Raw genomic sequence first — 15,982 nt, forward strand, 5'->3', positions numbered from 1 at the left:
TGTCACAGTAGCATTGCAGGTGCACAGATATACAAATAATAGAAGAGCAATAAGAAAGAATAAAAAATAACTTACCTCAAACAGTCTAACGGGGGGGGGGGGTCATCACTTCCCTGGCTATAGGCTGACATTATAGGGCCTAAAGGCCGAGGGTAAGAATGACCTTATGTAGCGCTCTTTGGAGCAATACAGTTGTCTTAGTCTATTACTGAAAGTGCTCCTCTGTTCAGCCAAGGTGGGATGCAGAGGGTGAGAATTGCCAGGATTTTCCGTATGGTCCTCTGTTCTACCACAGCCCCAGTGTGTCCAGTTTGACTCCCGTATCAGAGCCAGCCTTCCTAATCAGTTTACTGATAGAGGTGGAGTCTAGGACCAGAGGACACAGCCTCAGAATAGAAGAGCGTCCCTTTAGATCAGAGATGTGGAGGGATTTCTTCAGCTAGGGAGTGACAAGTCTGTGGAATTCATCGCCACAAATGCCTGTGGAGGCTAAGTCATTGGGTACAGTTAAAGTGGAGGTTGATAGTTTCTTGATTGGTGTCGAAGTTTATGGGGCAAAGGCAGGGGTTGAGAGGGAAAATAAATCAGCCATAATGGAAAGGTGGAGCAGACTAGATGGGCCGAATGGTATTATACTGTGCCCTTCTCCTGACAGACTCTAACTGACCCTTGGTGGAGATTCATCCTACAAATTAGCCAGAGGGTCATTCGGTCAATGTAGGGAAAAGACAGTGATCTACACAACCAGGAAGTGGGGTACAATGACTTGTAACTGACCAGTAGTAGCTCAGGGAATGAACTGATCTGCAGTAGAAGTGTGGTTATTGTACACACTCACAGGGTGTGTGTGCTTGAAAAAAAGCATTCATTCCCTATGCCGCATGTACCTGAAGTGAATATTTCCGCTGAGGAAGCACTGCGTGGACAGAAGCCGCATCCTGGTGGGTCTGTGAGCACAAAGAGACCAGGCCAGGTAACAGCAGCAGGTGCCATTTCCTGAGGGGTGTTAGTGAACTGGACAGGTTACTGTGACGGGCTGGTGGTTTCATGGTTGCTGTTACTGATGCTAAAAAAAGATTTTTTTAAAGAAAAAAAGCTTAGCTTTATCTGTCATGTGTACATTGAAACATACAATGAAATGCATTGTTTGTGTCAAATCAAATCAGAGAGGATTGTGCTGGGGGGGGGGGGTGTAGTCCACAAATGTCACCATGCTTATGGCACCAATGTAAAATGCCCTCAACTTACTAACCCTAACCGGTCCGTCTTTGCAATGTGGGAGGAAACCAGAACACCCGACGGAAAGTACATGGTCATGGGGAGAATGTACAAACTCCTTACACACAGCGCCAGGAATTATACCCTGATCTTACAGCTGGCCCTATAAAGTGTTATATTAACCACCACACTACCGTACTAAATATTGCAGAGGGTGGTTTCGATCCAGCAGCCTCTGGGTTCTGGGCCCAGCAGGCTTCCACTCTGCACTAGCTCTTCATTCTAGATTTAGTAAACCCAAATTCCTCAGGTGTTTTGGAGAGACGTTTGGACTTGCAGAGGGTTCTCAGTTCAGATGATTTGCAATGGGTGGGGTTGGATCACATGGTCATGTCTCCCCACAGTGAAACCAGAAACCATGAGGCTCAATTCAATCCTCAAATCAACCACTGAACAACACGATTTATAAAAAGCAACACGCACAGAATGCTGGAGATACTCGGCTGGTCAGGCAGTGTCTGTGGGAACGAATAAATGAGACCCTTCTTCAGGACTGAGAAGGATGTGGAAAGACGCCAAAATAAAAAGGTGGCGGCGGCGGGGGGTGGGGGGGTGGAGAAGGAGGTTAGCTGGAAGGTGAGAGGTGAAGCCGGGTGGGTGGGAAAGGTCAAGGGCTGGAGAGGAAGGAATCTGATAGGAGAGGAGAGTGAGCCATTGGAGAAAGGGGAGGAGGAGGGGACCCAGGGGAGGCGATAGGAGGTGAGAAGAGATAAAAGTGGGGAATGGAGGGGGGATGGAATTTGTTTACTGGAAGGGTTGGAGGGCAGCAGAGATCACAGAGGAGGAGCAGTGAAAGATTTATAAAAATCCATCTGTATCTGACTATCCACGAGGAAATCTGCAGATGCTGTAATTTCAAGCAACACACATAAAAATTGCTGGTGAACACAGCAGGCCAGGCAGCATCTATAGGAAGAGGTACAGTCGACGTTTTGGGCTGAGACCCTTCGTCAGGACTAACTGAAAGATGAAGGGTCTCGGCTCGAAACATCGACTGTTCCTCTTCCTTTAGATGCTGCCTGGCCTGCTGCGTTCACCAGCAACTTTGATGTGTGAATCTGACTATCGTCTGGACTTCGAACCACCTTTTCTGCTCTGAGTTCACTGGATAATGCTATTGTTCATACACTCTTATTAAAAAAATATTTTGGGATGAATTGTAATGTTTGCAGCCTTAGAACAAATAGGAATTGTTACTGAAGATACATTTGATGGTCTGTGACACATGCTGGATATGGACAAAGGTTCTTGCTTGAAAAACAACCACTGACTGTGGGGTGGAGCTTCCTGAGCTAACTTGGCTCCCTTTTCATTCTTTTGTCGGGTTGGCTGTGTCTTTCTTTTATAAATAGAATTCAATAGCTGAATTTCCAGGCAGTCTTTCATCTTGAGAACACCAAAAATTAATTGAAGGTGGAGAGGATAATAAACTCTGTTGTATGAGGACTGAACGAGATATGATCGAGGCTGTAGCCTGCGACTAGCGGACTTCTGCATCGGCTGCGGTGACGCCTGGCATTGTCAACTTCACTTCAGGATGCTGCCTACTTGTTTTTACTGTTTGCACAATTTGATTTTTTTTTCCTGCACACTGGGTGCTTGATGGCCTTCTTTTGTTTTTAATGGGCTCTGTTGGGGTTCATTATTTTGTGGCTGCCTGTAAGGAGATGAATCTCAAGTTGTATAAAGTAGACAAACTTTGATAACAGATACGCTTTGAACTTTGAAATTATTCTGAAACTTTCTCTTTGGGATGAAGGAGGATGAGAGGTGACTCGATAGCTGTAAACAAGATGATAAGAGGCATAGATCGAGTGGACAGCCAGAGACTTTTCCCCAGGGTGGAAATGGCTAATACGAGGGGGCATATTTTTAAGGGGATTGGAGGAAAGTATAGTGGGGGATGTCAGAGGCAGGGTTTTTACACAGAGGGGCGGGTGCATGGAACGTACTGCCAGAGATGGTGGTAGAGGCAGATACATTAGGGACATTTACGAAACTCTTAGACACATGGATGATAGAAAAATGAAGGGCTATGTTAGCGGGAAGGGTTAGGTTGATGTTAGAGGAGATTAAAATGTCAGCACAGCATCGTAGCCCGAAGGGCCTGTTCTATGTTCTATTATTCATCGATGGGAACCGAAACCTGGCAGCTTTTCCTGACCCTTGCTTTGGTGCAGCAGTGGAAACGGTGAGCAGTTTGAAACTCCTGGGAGTGCACATCTCACACAACCTGTCACGGTCCCAGCACACATCCTACACCGTCAGGAAAGCTCGCCGGCACCTTGACCTTCTGAGGAGGCTGGAGAGAGCGGGATTTGGCTCATCCACTCTCACCTCATTCTACAGACGAGAGGTATGGAGCATCCTAACAAGCTGCATCACCACACTGGGGCGGACATGACGGCTCGACAACCGGGAGTGAAAACTGCCCAACGCATCACCAGCACCAGCTACCCGCTGCCGAGGAGGTAGATACAGAAATGTGCCGGAAATGGGCCAGTAACATCGAGAAGGATCCCACTCATCCTGTTCATGGACTGTTTGTCCCACTCCCATCATGGTGTAGCATCCACACCAGGACCACCGGACTCAAAAACAGTTACTTTCTCCAAACAGTGAGGCTGATCGACACCTCCACCCGCTAACCCACCCCTCCACACCCCCAACAACATTTTATGAACATACACAAGATTAGCTTATATTCACAGATTTATTGTTTTTTTAATTATTATGTTCTTTATCTTATTGTGTTTTTATCCTGTAGCATTGGATCCAGAGTAACAATTATTTTGTTTTCCTTTACGCTTGTGTACTGGAAGTGGCATTAAGCAATTTTGAATCTTAAAGATTTGCTTCCCCAAGCCATCAGCGCCAGCACAGTCTACTGCACTCTATCTTTTAACACCAGGGCTGAGTTCAACACTCAGACCAAAGAAGGGAGATGAAAATCTTCTCACACAGCCAGCGAATTGCCTAACAACATCAGCCCTTACACAGGAAATGGTAGTGTTATACCAATATCCCCTGGTTCTCATTAACGCAAGGCAGCACTGGGTACTGAATCAGATATTTATATATGGTGTGTCTGAAAATAGCCCCTCTAAATATTTCAAGTGCAAATTCAGAAGGAGTGTTTCTCATAAATTAATCCCAGTAGAAACAGCAGAAACATTCTGAATGTACACTGTAAGCATTTGTTCATTGTTTTCTCAGTGTGGTGGGGTACGTACTGTAGAACCATAGAACACTACAGCACAGAAAACAGGCCATTTGGCCCTTTTAGTCTGTGCCGAAACTTTATTCTGCTAGTCCGATTGACCTGCACCCAGTCCATAACCCTCCAAACCTCTCCCATCCATGTAGCTATCCAATTTATTCTTAAAACTTAAGAGTGAGCCCGCATTTACCATGCCAGCTCATTCCACACTCCCACCACTCTCTGTGAAGAAATTCCCCTTAAACCTTTCCCCTTTCACCCTAAAGCCATGTCCTCTCGTATTTATCTCTCCTAATCTAAGTAGAAAGAGCCTACTCACAATTACTCTGTCTATACCCCTCATAACTTTGTAAACCTCTATCAAATCCCCTCTCATTCTTCTATGCTCCAAGGAATAAAGTCCTAACCTGCTCAATCTTTCCCTGTAACTCAACTCCTGAAGACCTGGCAACATCTTAGTAAATCCTCTCTGTAAGCCACATACAGTAGGCAGAATGCCTTCATTAGAGCCTTGTATCTTGAAACTTTCTGAGAGTCACATTCACCAAAGTACATGACTGTCAGGCCTGCTCCTACTAACACCTCTCAGCCTACACGTGCAGGAACTTCCCAGTCTCCACCCAGTTAATGGGATTCACCTGCTGCTCATTCCAGGTTCACCACCTGCAGCCTATTTAAACCCAGTCATCAGCCACGGTCCTTGTTCATTCATTGAGCCAGCTGGGCTCAACCAGTTGCTCCTCTTTCACTCTTCCTGCCTGAAGTTGACCTTGTTGCCTGTTGTGTTTGGCTTCTGTTCTCTCTAGTTTTGTGGCCCCTCCTGGCCTGTAATTCTGCTGTCTATTAATAAAGTTATCATTTCAAATCAAATTGTTCAATTTAATATCAGAGAATGTACACAGTATACAACCTGAAATTCTTACTCTTCACAGACATCTATAAAACAAGAAACCCTAGAGAATGAATGATAGAAACATCAGAGCCCCGAAGCCATCTCTTCCCTCTCCACCCTCCCATTGTTTACTGCTAAATTATCTCCGCCTCTCTGTTTTTGGGTCAGGCTTTCCCTACATTTCCTGACATGAGACAGGCAAATCAATTAGAGTATGGGTTTCCCAACCTTCCTTATGCCATGAAGCAAGGAATCCATGGACCCAGGGAGGGAAACACTGAGTTAGAACTGTATTGTTGCACGTATTCTCTTCGCAAACCTGCACAGACTACTTTGAGGTCTCAAAGAGCTGCATTTGATACGCTTGCTGTCGTTGGTTGCAGCATTGAGTTCAAGTCAGGAAGTCAAGTTACAGATGCATCAAGCTTTGGTTAGGTCACATTTGGTATATATTGTGTGCAGGAACAACGTGGAAGCTTTGCAGGGCTGTGAAAAAGGTTCATCAAGATGTGGTCTGGATTAGACAGTATTAGCAATAAGGAAAGATTGGATTTTCTCTGAAACTTTGGAGTCTGAGGGGTGAGCTGAGAGAGATTCATAAAATTATGAGAGGCATGGATAGAGCAGATAGTCGGTGTTTTTGTTTTCAGGATAGAAATGATAAATAATAGAGAGTGCAGTCAAGAGGGGAAAAAGTTTGACGGAGATTGCAGATCAAGTTTTCTTTCACACAGCGTTTGGTAGGTGCCTGGAACAGAGAAGTAGTATAAACAAATACAATAGAAATGCTAAAAAGGTGTTTAGACAGATGCATAAACAGACAGGAATTACAGAGAGACACAGTACGGGGCAAAGGTCTCAGGTACATATGTATAGCTATGGTGCATAAGACTTTTGCTCAGTACTGTAGTAATTTTATGTATTGCACTGTACTGCGGCCACAAAAAAAAATTCATGACACGAGAGTGATAATAAACCTAATTCTTATATGGGTCTCTATTGTGAACTGAGAGTGGGAAGGGGTCAGGTAAAAGGGAATCATGGTTAGGGAAAGGGGGAAGGGAGAGGGGAGGGAGCAGGAAGCACCAAAGAGACATTCTGTAATGATCAATAAACCGATTGTTCGGAATCAAATGACCTTGCCTGGTGTCTCAGGGCTGGGTGTGTCTGCACCCACGCCACCCTCCATCCAGTCCTTGGCATTCCTTCTACCCCCCCACCCCACCCCTGGCACCCCTGGCACTCCTTCTTTGCCACCTCCTTGTCCCACACCCCTCCTGTGGCGCTCCACCCTCGTCATTTCCAACATCCTTTGCTCCCGCCAGATTTACATACTCGCTCTCCGCTCCACGTTGACAAACACAGTACCGTGGAAAAGTCTTAGGCACCCTGGGCTATAGATATAGGCCTAGGACCTTTACACAGTACTGTAGACCATGTGTAGGCAGAGTGGATTAGTTAGATGGGCATCCTGGTCAATGCAGACATGATGGGCCAAAGAGTCTTTTCCTGTTCTATGTTGTATGTACTATCATATGTTCTATGTAACATTGTATGAATTCAGTGAGGGGAGACCTCATTGAAACCTATCGAAGGTTGAAAGGCCTTGACAGAGTGGATGTGGAAAGGATGTTTCCCATGGTGGGAGAGTCTGGACCAGAGGGCACAGCCTCAGAATAGAGGGATGTCCTTTCAAAACAGAAATGACGAGAAATTTCTTTAGGCAGAGAGTGGTGAACTGGTTGAATTCATTGCGAGAGGCGGCTGTAGGGGCAGTGTGGAATAGGCCTTTCAGCTCTTTGAGCCTCGCCGCCCAGCAATCCCCCGACTTAGTCCTAGCCTAATCGCGGGACAATTTATCTACCAACCTTTAAACTGTGGGAGGAAACACAGAGCACCCAGAGGAGCCTCATGTGGTCACGGGGAGAACACACAAACTCGGAACAGGCCGTGGTGAGAACAGAACCCGGGTCGCCCGTACCGTAAGGCATTGTGCTAACCACTACGCTACCGTGCCGTCCATAAGGCAGAGGCTGATCGATTATTGATCGGTCAGGGCATGAAGGGATACAGGGACAAGGCAGGAGATTGGGACTGAGAGGGAAAATGGATCAGCCATGATGAAATGGCAGAACGGAGCAGACGTGATGGGCCAAATGGCCTAATTCTGCTCCTGTATCTTATGGTCCTATAATCTCACTGGACTGCTTTTACAGAATGGAATTTTCGCTACTAGGACCTTGTCCACAGTCTGAGAGCCGTCATCTACCTGATTGTTGATAAAATCATTAATTAACTCTGAGGAAAATTTATGTTTCCCTTTTGGCAATTGTATTGCTGCAATATTTATAGTTTCTGCCAAAAGCGAGTTTGAACACAAACACACTTCTCCAGGGATTTCTGTTTCCCATGGAAAAGAAATGTCAGTCATGTTTCTCAAAGAAAATCGGCGTGCAGAGCCATAAACTAATCTGGCGATTATGCAACATGAACAAACACTTAGTGCCCAATCACTCAAAGCCTTTGTCTGCAGAGTTATCGACTCTGACATTATAGAGCTGCTCTTGGTTTAGTGCGTTCAAGTACCGCTTCGCCTAGTGAAGTCGGAAACGAGAGCTCCAGCAACAAAATGACCTAATTTACTGCAGACACAGGCAGAACTGCTCGCACCTCATAATGTCATTGTTTCCCTGCAACGTGGGATCGTTTTCTCATTGGTTTTCATTCTGCAGAAACTGTATCACAAACGCTTCAGATGAGATCAGTGAGACGCTGGTAAGTTGGTTTGCAGGTGATCCAAAAAGAGGGGCAGGAATCAGAGAGGCTGCAGAAGGACTTGGACAGATTAGGAGAACGGGCACAGAAGTGGCCAATGGAATACAGTGTTGGGAAGTGTATGGTCATTGCACTTTGGTAAAAGGAATAAAGGTGTAGACTATTTTCCTGACAGGGAGAAAATTCAAAAAATCCAAGACCAAAAGGACTTGGGAGCACTTGTGCAGGATTCCCTAAATGTTATCTTGTAGGTTGAGTTGGTGGTAAGGAAAGCAAATGCAATATTAGCATTCATTTCGAGAGGACTAGAATATAAAAGCAAAGATGTAATGCTGAGGCTTTATGAGGCACTGGTCAGACCACACTTTGAGTATTGCGAGCAATTTTGGGCTCCTTATCTAAGAAAGACCATGCTGGCATTGGAGAGGGTCCTGAGGAGGTTCACAAGAATGCTCCCAGGAATGAAAGGGTTAACGTATGAGTAGCAGTTAGATCTAAAATCAAGGATGCAATGCCGTGGCTTTCTCAGACATCGGACAGACTACTTTTGGAATATCGTAATCCATTTTGGGCCCCCATATCCAGGGAAGGATGTGCTGGCGTCGGAGAAGTCCCAGATGAGGTTAATGAGATGATCAGGGCAATGGAAGGGTTAATGCATGAGAAGTATTTGATGGCTCTGCGGGAGTTTAGGAGAATGAGGGTGGATCGAAGGTTGAAATGGTCCATTACCCTTGTTAATGAAGCTACAACAATGCAGGTGTTATACTCAGTGGTTCAGGAACAGCTTCTTCCTCACCGACGTCAGATTTATAAATGGGCAATGAACCCGTGAACACACAAAAAATGCTGGAGGAGCTCAACAGGTTGGGCAGCATCTATGGAAAAGAGCAAACAGTCAATGTTTCGTGCCGAGACCCTTCATCAGGACCTGTTTACTCTTTTCCATCGACGCTGCCTGGCCTGCTGAGTTCCTCCAGCGTTTTGTGTGCATTACTCGGATTCCCAGCAACTGCAGATTTTCTCTAGTGTTTGCAAATGAACCCGTGAACACTACCTCACTATTTTTCTTCTCCCTTTGACCTACGAATCTATCTTTTCTTTGCAGTTTAAATGGATCAGCACAGACTAGATGGCCGGAACGGCCTGCTTTTGAGCTGTAGTTTTCTCTGACTCTATACTCTAGACTTTTTTTGTATATATTGTGTATTGAACTGTGCTGTTGCTGCAAAGCATCTAATTCCACAACATAGAGTACATCAAACATGGTAAACCTGATTCTGATTTTGATTCTGCTGAAAGCAGCCTCAGAGGTGGTTCTTCTACTGGAACCCAGTGGAATGCAGGCATTTCAGTTTGAGTTTCATTGTCATTTAACCATACATGAATACATTCAAACGTGACAGCATTACTACAGGGTCAAGGTACAAAACGCAGTACCAACAGTCACACACAGCACAAAGCACACACAGCACATACAAAATTGCAAGCGCCATGAAGTACATTTGATGCTGAAACCCGTGAGAGGTGCTGCTGTTATCAGCAGCGGCCACAGTATTAACAGCAAGCCTGCAGAGTGAACCTGCTTCTTCAGGCCGTGGACTGCAGCCCGTCTTTACCTCAAGGCCCCATTCTCCGATTTTCTCAGGGATACATGCTGACCTCACCGTGACACGATGGAGCAGGGGTCCACGGACCCCTCGGATAATGGCAGGCGGTAGTGGCGCTGGGAGCTGGAAACTTTCAAAAAATCTAATAAAATAATTTACTAGTCTTAAACGGGGGGTGAGAAAATGCACAAAGGCCTTTGGGTATCTTGCCAAAGCTAATCCAGATCTGGAGGCAGGTTCTCCATGAGTCTTTGCAATAATAGTGTAATCCACGAACATGGGAGAGAAATGGGGGTGGGGACGAGGGGCAAAGAAGAGGGAAGAAAATATTACAGAGATATTAACAAAACAAAGGAAAATGGACCCAAGGTACTGCTTAGATGGTTCCGTACAGTGTACATAAAAGAAATCCCATGATGTAATCAGAATCAAGTTTAATATCACCGGCATATGCCGTGAAATTTGTTCACCTGCATCAGCAGTACATTGCAATGCATAGTAATAGAAACTGTGAATTACACAGTATATATTTAAAAAGTTAAATTAAGTAATTAGTGCAAAAAGAGAGAGAAAAAATAATGAAGTAGTGTTCATCGGTTCAATGTCCATTTAGAAATCGGATGGCAGAGGGGAAGAAGCTGTTCCTGAATCATTGAGTGTGTGTCTTCAGGCTCCGGTACCTCCTCCCTGATGGTAGTAATGAGAAGAGGGCGTGAGAAGAAGACGGGATCTGCCTTCAGGGCCTCACGACCGGCCGCTTTTCGATGCGGCCTGGAAGACTAATGCACCTTCCGTGTGCCGGATTTTCATGGCTCTGGAGGCGGGTAGATTCAAGGCCAGTGTTGGTGTTGTCTGATGCGTTGTGGGAGACGGATAATTGAAAGCAATGAGCTGGCTGCTGGCTGTGTGCCCAGAGACCCGAGTTCTTTGGGCACAAAGCTCAGAAGAAGAGACACAACAGACTTTTAACATCGTAAATCAGTGAGTTGTTTTGTTATGTCTCCCCTCTCACTGTGAAATGGGGACACCTCTTTTTCCCTTATTAGGGAGAAAGAGAGCCTGTGGTATGTTGAATACCAGGTGAATGAGTAGTCTTTGGGGTACTGCAAGTCTGTGTCTTTATTGATGCTTTGCTGCACGCTTGAGTGCTCGGTGGGGGGAGCCGATGTTTTTTTGCTGGTCGGGGGGAGGGGGTCGTCGCTTTACTGCTGCTTATGGGGGGAGCCGGGGGGGGGTTTTGGGGATCTAACATTTGACTGTCATTCATTCTTTGGGGCACTCCTCTGTTTTTGTGGATGTTTGCGAAGAAGAAGAATTTCAGGATGTGTATTGTATACATTTCTCTGACATTTAATGTACCTATTGCAACCTATTTCCTGGGTGATGGGCATCCTTAATAATGGATGCCACCTTTTTCCTGAATGCTGGAGAGGCTAGTGGCAATGATGGAGCTGACTAAGTTTACAACAATCCTGAACTGTGGCACCCCTCCCACCCCCGTACCAGACAGCTAGAATGCTCTCCATGGTACACCTGTAGAAACTTGTGAGTGTTTTTGGTGACATCCTCAAACTTTTAATGAAATACGGTCACAGTTTTGCCTTCTTTAATATGTGGACAATAATAATCAACCAGGAGGGTTAGGCCACTTTACCATTCGCCATGTACTCTGTGATGATGTAGATTGGCTCCTCGGTGACCACGGCGTTGAGCTTCACCAGTCTGTAATGTTGTAAAGTCTTCATCAAATTGGCTTCAGCAAGGAATGAGTCAGCTGACATGCTGCCAGTCTTCAGACATTTAATGGCGACTTTGGTGTAGTCATTATAGTAACCTGCAAATAGAGACATAGGGAGCAATAAATATTCCATTTGCAGAATGTTCACTCGATCTCACATTCTTGTGTTGGACAAATGAGGTTCATAGAACATAGAACAGTACAGCACAGTACGGGCCCTTCTGTCCATGATGAAGTGCCAACCTTTTAACCTACTCTTAAAATTTGTCCAGTCTGTGACTCCAGATCTGAAAAGTGTTTCACTCTTAATTACCTCTGTAGGAACGATTAGGAATGAAAATAAACAACGTCATTGTCAGTAGCTGAGTGGTGGGGTGGAGATACGTCTCTACCAAAGGAGGTTTAAGGCACTCCTCCCCAACGCTAGCCTGCAGGTCACCCTTGGGCAAGGTGTAGTACCTGCTTGGCCCCTTGATCAGGGTCACATGAAGCCGTGGGAGCAGGTGGTGGATGGTCGTATGAGCAGCTGGTGCACATCACAAGACCTGGTTATGCCACCACTGACGTCAGGCAGAAAATGTCTGAAGAGTATTGATAATCACAAGCACGGGCAAATCTGCAGATGCTGGAAATCTAAGTAACCCACAAAATGCTGGAGGAGCTCAGGCAGCATCTATGGAAAGGAGTAAACAGTCGATGTTTTGGGCTGAGACATTTCTTCAGGATCGAGAAGGAAGGGTGAAGATACCAGAATAAAAAGGTGGGAGGAGGGAAAAGAGGATTGCTGGAAGGCAATCTGTGAAGCCAGGTAGGTGGGAAAAGTCAAGGGCTTGAGAGGAAGGAATCTGATAGGAGAGGAGAGTGGACCATAGGAGAAAGGGAAGGAGCAGGGGACCCAGGGTGTTGATAATGGCCGGGGTCACCCACTGCAATTTGCTTATCACCACAATAGGTCAATGGCAGATGCAATCTCAATGGCTCTTCACACGGCTTTAGACCACCTAGACAACACAGACACCTACGTCAGGATTCTGTTAATTGACTATAGCTCAGCAATTAATACCATCATTCCCACAAAATTGATTAAGAATTTGCAGAACCTGGGCCTCTGTACCTCCCTCTGCATTGGATCCTTGACTTCCTAACCGGAAGACCACAGTCTGTGTGGATTGGTGATAACATCTCCTCCTCGTTGACGATCAACACTGATGCATCTCAGGGGTGTGTGCTTAGCCCACTGCTCTACTCGCTATATACCCATGACTGTGTGGCTAGGCATAACTCAAATACCATCTATAAATTTGCTGACGATACAACCATTGTTGGTAGAATCTCAGGGAGTGACGAGAAGGCATACAGGAGTGAGATATACTAACTAGTGGACTGGTGTCGCAGCAACAATCTGGCACTCAACTTCAGTAAGACGAAAGAGCTGATTGTGGACTTCTGGAAGGGTAAGATGAAGGAACACATACCAATCCTCATAGAGGGATCAGAAGTAGAGAGGGTGAGCAGTTTCAAATCCCTGGGTGTCAAAATCTCTGAGAATCTAACCTGGTCCCAACAAATTGATGTAGTTATAAAGAAGGCAAGACAGCGGCTATACTTTATTAGGAGTTTGAAGAGATTTGGTATGTCAACAAATACACTCAAAAACTTCTATAGCTGTACGGTGGAAAGCATTCTGACAGGCCGCATCACTGTCTGGTATGGAGGGGCTACTGCACAGGATCGAAAGAAGCTGCAGGTGTTTGTAAATTTAGTCAGCTGCATCTTGGGCACTAGCCTACAAAGTACCCAGGACATCTTTTGGGAGCAGCATCTCAGAAAGGCAGTGTCCATTATTAAGGACATCCAGCACTCAAGACATGCCCTTTTCTCAATGTTACCGTCAGGACAGAAGCCTGAAAACACACACTCAGCGATTCAGGAACAGCTTCTTCCCCTCTGCCATCTGATTCCTAAATAGACATTGAAACCTTGGACACTACCTCACTTTTCTAATATATATTATTTCTGTTTTTTGCATGATTTTTAATCTATTCAATATATATATATATATATACCGTAATTGATTTACTTATTTCTTTATTTGTTATTATTATTATTATTATTTTTTATTTTGTTTTTTTCTTCTATATTATAGACTGCATTGAACTGTTGCTGCTAAGTTAACAAATTTGACATCCCATGCCGGTGGTAATAAACCTGATTCTGACTCTGATTCTTGTAAAGACACTGCCCAGAAGGAAGCAATGGCAAACCACTTCTGCAGAAAAAAATGCCAAGAATAATCATGGTCAAGACCATGATCGCCCATGTCATATGGCACGGCACATACGAGCGAGCATTTCTCAGTGACAAGTTAATCATTGACACCATTATCAATTTACCAGGTCTGTTTTAAATTTCAACCATGCACAGATTTGGAATCCCACCAAGTTTTGACCAACTTCCCTACCTCACACCTCATTGGTCCACTTCAGGCCAGACAGACACATCTTTCTAACACCTTGAAAATAAAATATAGCAGCAGTTGATTTTCTGCCTTACTGTATCAACCACAGATCTGGCCTTTAGCACCTCAGCTATTCTTAGGTGCAACAGAAAGTGCAGTTCAACAATGCCATTCTGCAGTGAAGTAATCTAAACATTATAATCCACTCTAGTCCTGAAGAGATCAAAGATCACATTGCTCTATGAACTTTGGTGAACCTGTTGGCACCTGGTTAATAACAGAATATTTGCCAATATTGTGTGATAAGGGAAGTCAAAGTTTTCACTTGTGTAATTATCTTTGCACTGTCTGTACAGGAAGGGGATACCCACTGTCCCATGAGTTCCTTTACACTTTTCCAATCTATTACATTCAACAACAGAACAGCAACCCCTCCGTTTTGCAGAACACCAAGTCTGGTGCGTTTGAAATGCACTGGGATTTCCCCACAGGACTTTATCTATAACTGGTCTTTAAAAACACGAGAAAGTCTGCAGATGCTGGAAATCCGAAGCAACACAGACAAAATGCTGGAGGAACTCAGCGGGTCAGGCAGCATCTGTGGAAATGAGTGGGCAGTCGGCATTTTGGGCCGAGGCACTTCTTCAGGGCTCAGAAGAAAGAGGGCGGATGCCTGAATTAAAAGGTGGGAGAGGGGAAAGAGGCGAGCTGGGAGGTGGTCACTGAATCGAGGTAGGTGGGTGGGAAAGGTCAAGGGTTGGAGAACAAAGAACCTGATAGGACAGGAGAGGAGAGGAGAGTGGACCATATGAGAAAGGGAAGGAGGAGGGACTCAGGGAGAGGTGATAGGCAGGCGTGAAGAAGTGAAGGGTCATAATGGGGAACAGAGAAAGGTGGGACGGGGAAATCAATATTCATGCTGTCAGGTTGGAGGGTACCCAGATGAAATATAGGGTGTTGTTCCTCCATGGAACAGAAATGGAAATTGGAATTAAAATGTTTGGCCGCCGGCAAGTTCCACTTTTGGCAGATGGAGCGGAGGTGCTTGATGAAACGGTGCCCTAATTTATAACGGGTCTCACCAAGGTAGATGAGGCTGCATCAGCAGCACCAGACACAATAAGCCACCCCAGCAGATTCACAGGTGAAGTGTTGCCTCACCTGGAAGGACAGCCTGGGGCTCATAATTGAGGTGTATGAGCAGGTGTATCTCTTAGACCACTTGCAAGGATAAGTGCCAGGAGGGAGATTAGTGGGGAGGGGTGAATAGACAAGGGAGTTGCAGAGGGAACGACCCCTGCGGACAGCAGGGGGATTACCTTTTATTTAAATAAAACACCTTTTATTTCTGTTATGAATGTCAGGATATCTAATCCTGAGAACTGTCTCCAACATGTTTTCTTCTCTTGGGGTGAGAAGCACAGAGCATCTGCAAAGCCTCTGAGGAAGTAACAGGCAGATGGACGAAGGAGAATGAGTGTTTTACTTGGATCTTAAAGTGGCCTTCGTCAAGGTGCTGCACATGAGGCTATTTAACAAGATAAGAGTCCCTGGAATTACAGGAAAGCTACTAACGTGGATAGAAGACAAGCTGACTGGCAGGAGGCAGAGAGTGGGAATAGAGGGGCCTTTTCTGGTTGGCTGCCAGTGACCAGTGGAATTCTGTAGGGGTCAGAGTTGGGACCTATTCTGTTCACTTTATATATCAAACAAGAGGACATGAGTTGAGAGTTAAGGGGCAAAAGTTTAGGGGTAACATAAGGGAGAACTTCTTTACTCAGAGAGTGGTAGCTGTGTGGAATGAGTTTCCAGCAGAAGTGGTTGAGCAGGATCGATGTTGTCGTTTAAAGTTAAATTGGACATCTATATGGACAGGAACGGAATGGAGGGTTATGGGCTGAGTGCAGGTCGGTGGGACTAGGTGAGAGTAAGAGTTTGGCATGGACTAGAAGGGCCGAGGTGGCCTGTTTTCATGCTGTTATTGTTATATGGTTATATCAATGATTTTGGA

The 15,982-nt window shown here is 45.3% G+C and overlaps 1 protein-coding gene across 2 annotated transcripts in view; it reads right to left on the minus strand.

The window, feature by feature from the left end:
* The window catches only part of LOC140190250 (proto-oncogene tyrosine-protein kinase LCK-like), a 103,174-nt gene that overhangs the window by 29,486 nt on the left and 57,706 nt on the right, over positions 1-15,982 (minus strand). For both annotated transcript variants that reach the window (XM_072246817.1, XM_072246816.1), the window contains exon 9: positions 11,430-11,609. In XM_072246817.1, coding sequence (XP_072102918.1) covers positions 11,430-11,609 — 180 coding nt within the window. The remainder of the gene's footprint in view (positions 1-11,429; positions 11,610-15,982) is intronic.

The sequence above is a fragment of the Mobula birostris genome, chromosome 29, assembly GCF_030028105.1.
Source record: "Mobula birostris isolate sMobBir1 chromosome 29, sMobBir1.hap1, whole genome shotgun sequence".
Taxonomy (NCBI): domain Eukaryota; kingdom Metazoa; phylum Chordata; class Chondrichthyes; order Myliobatiformes; family Myliobatidae; genus Mobula; species Mobula birostris.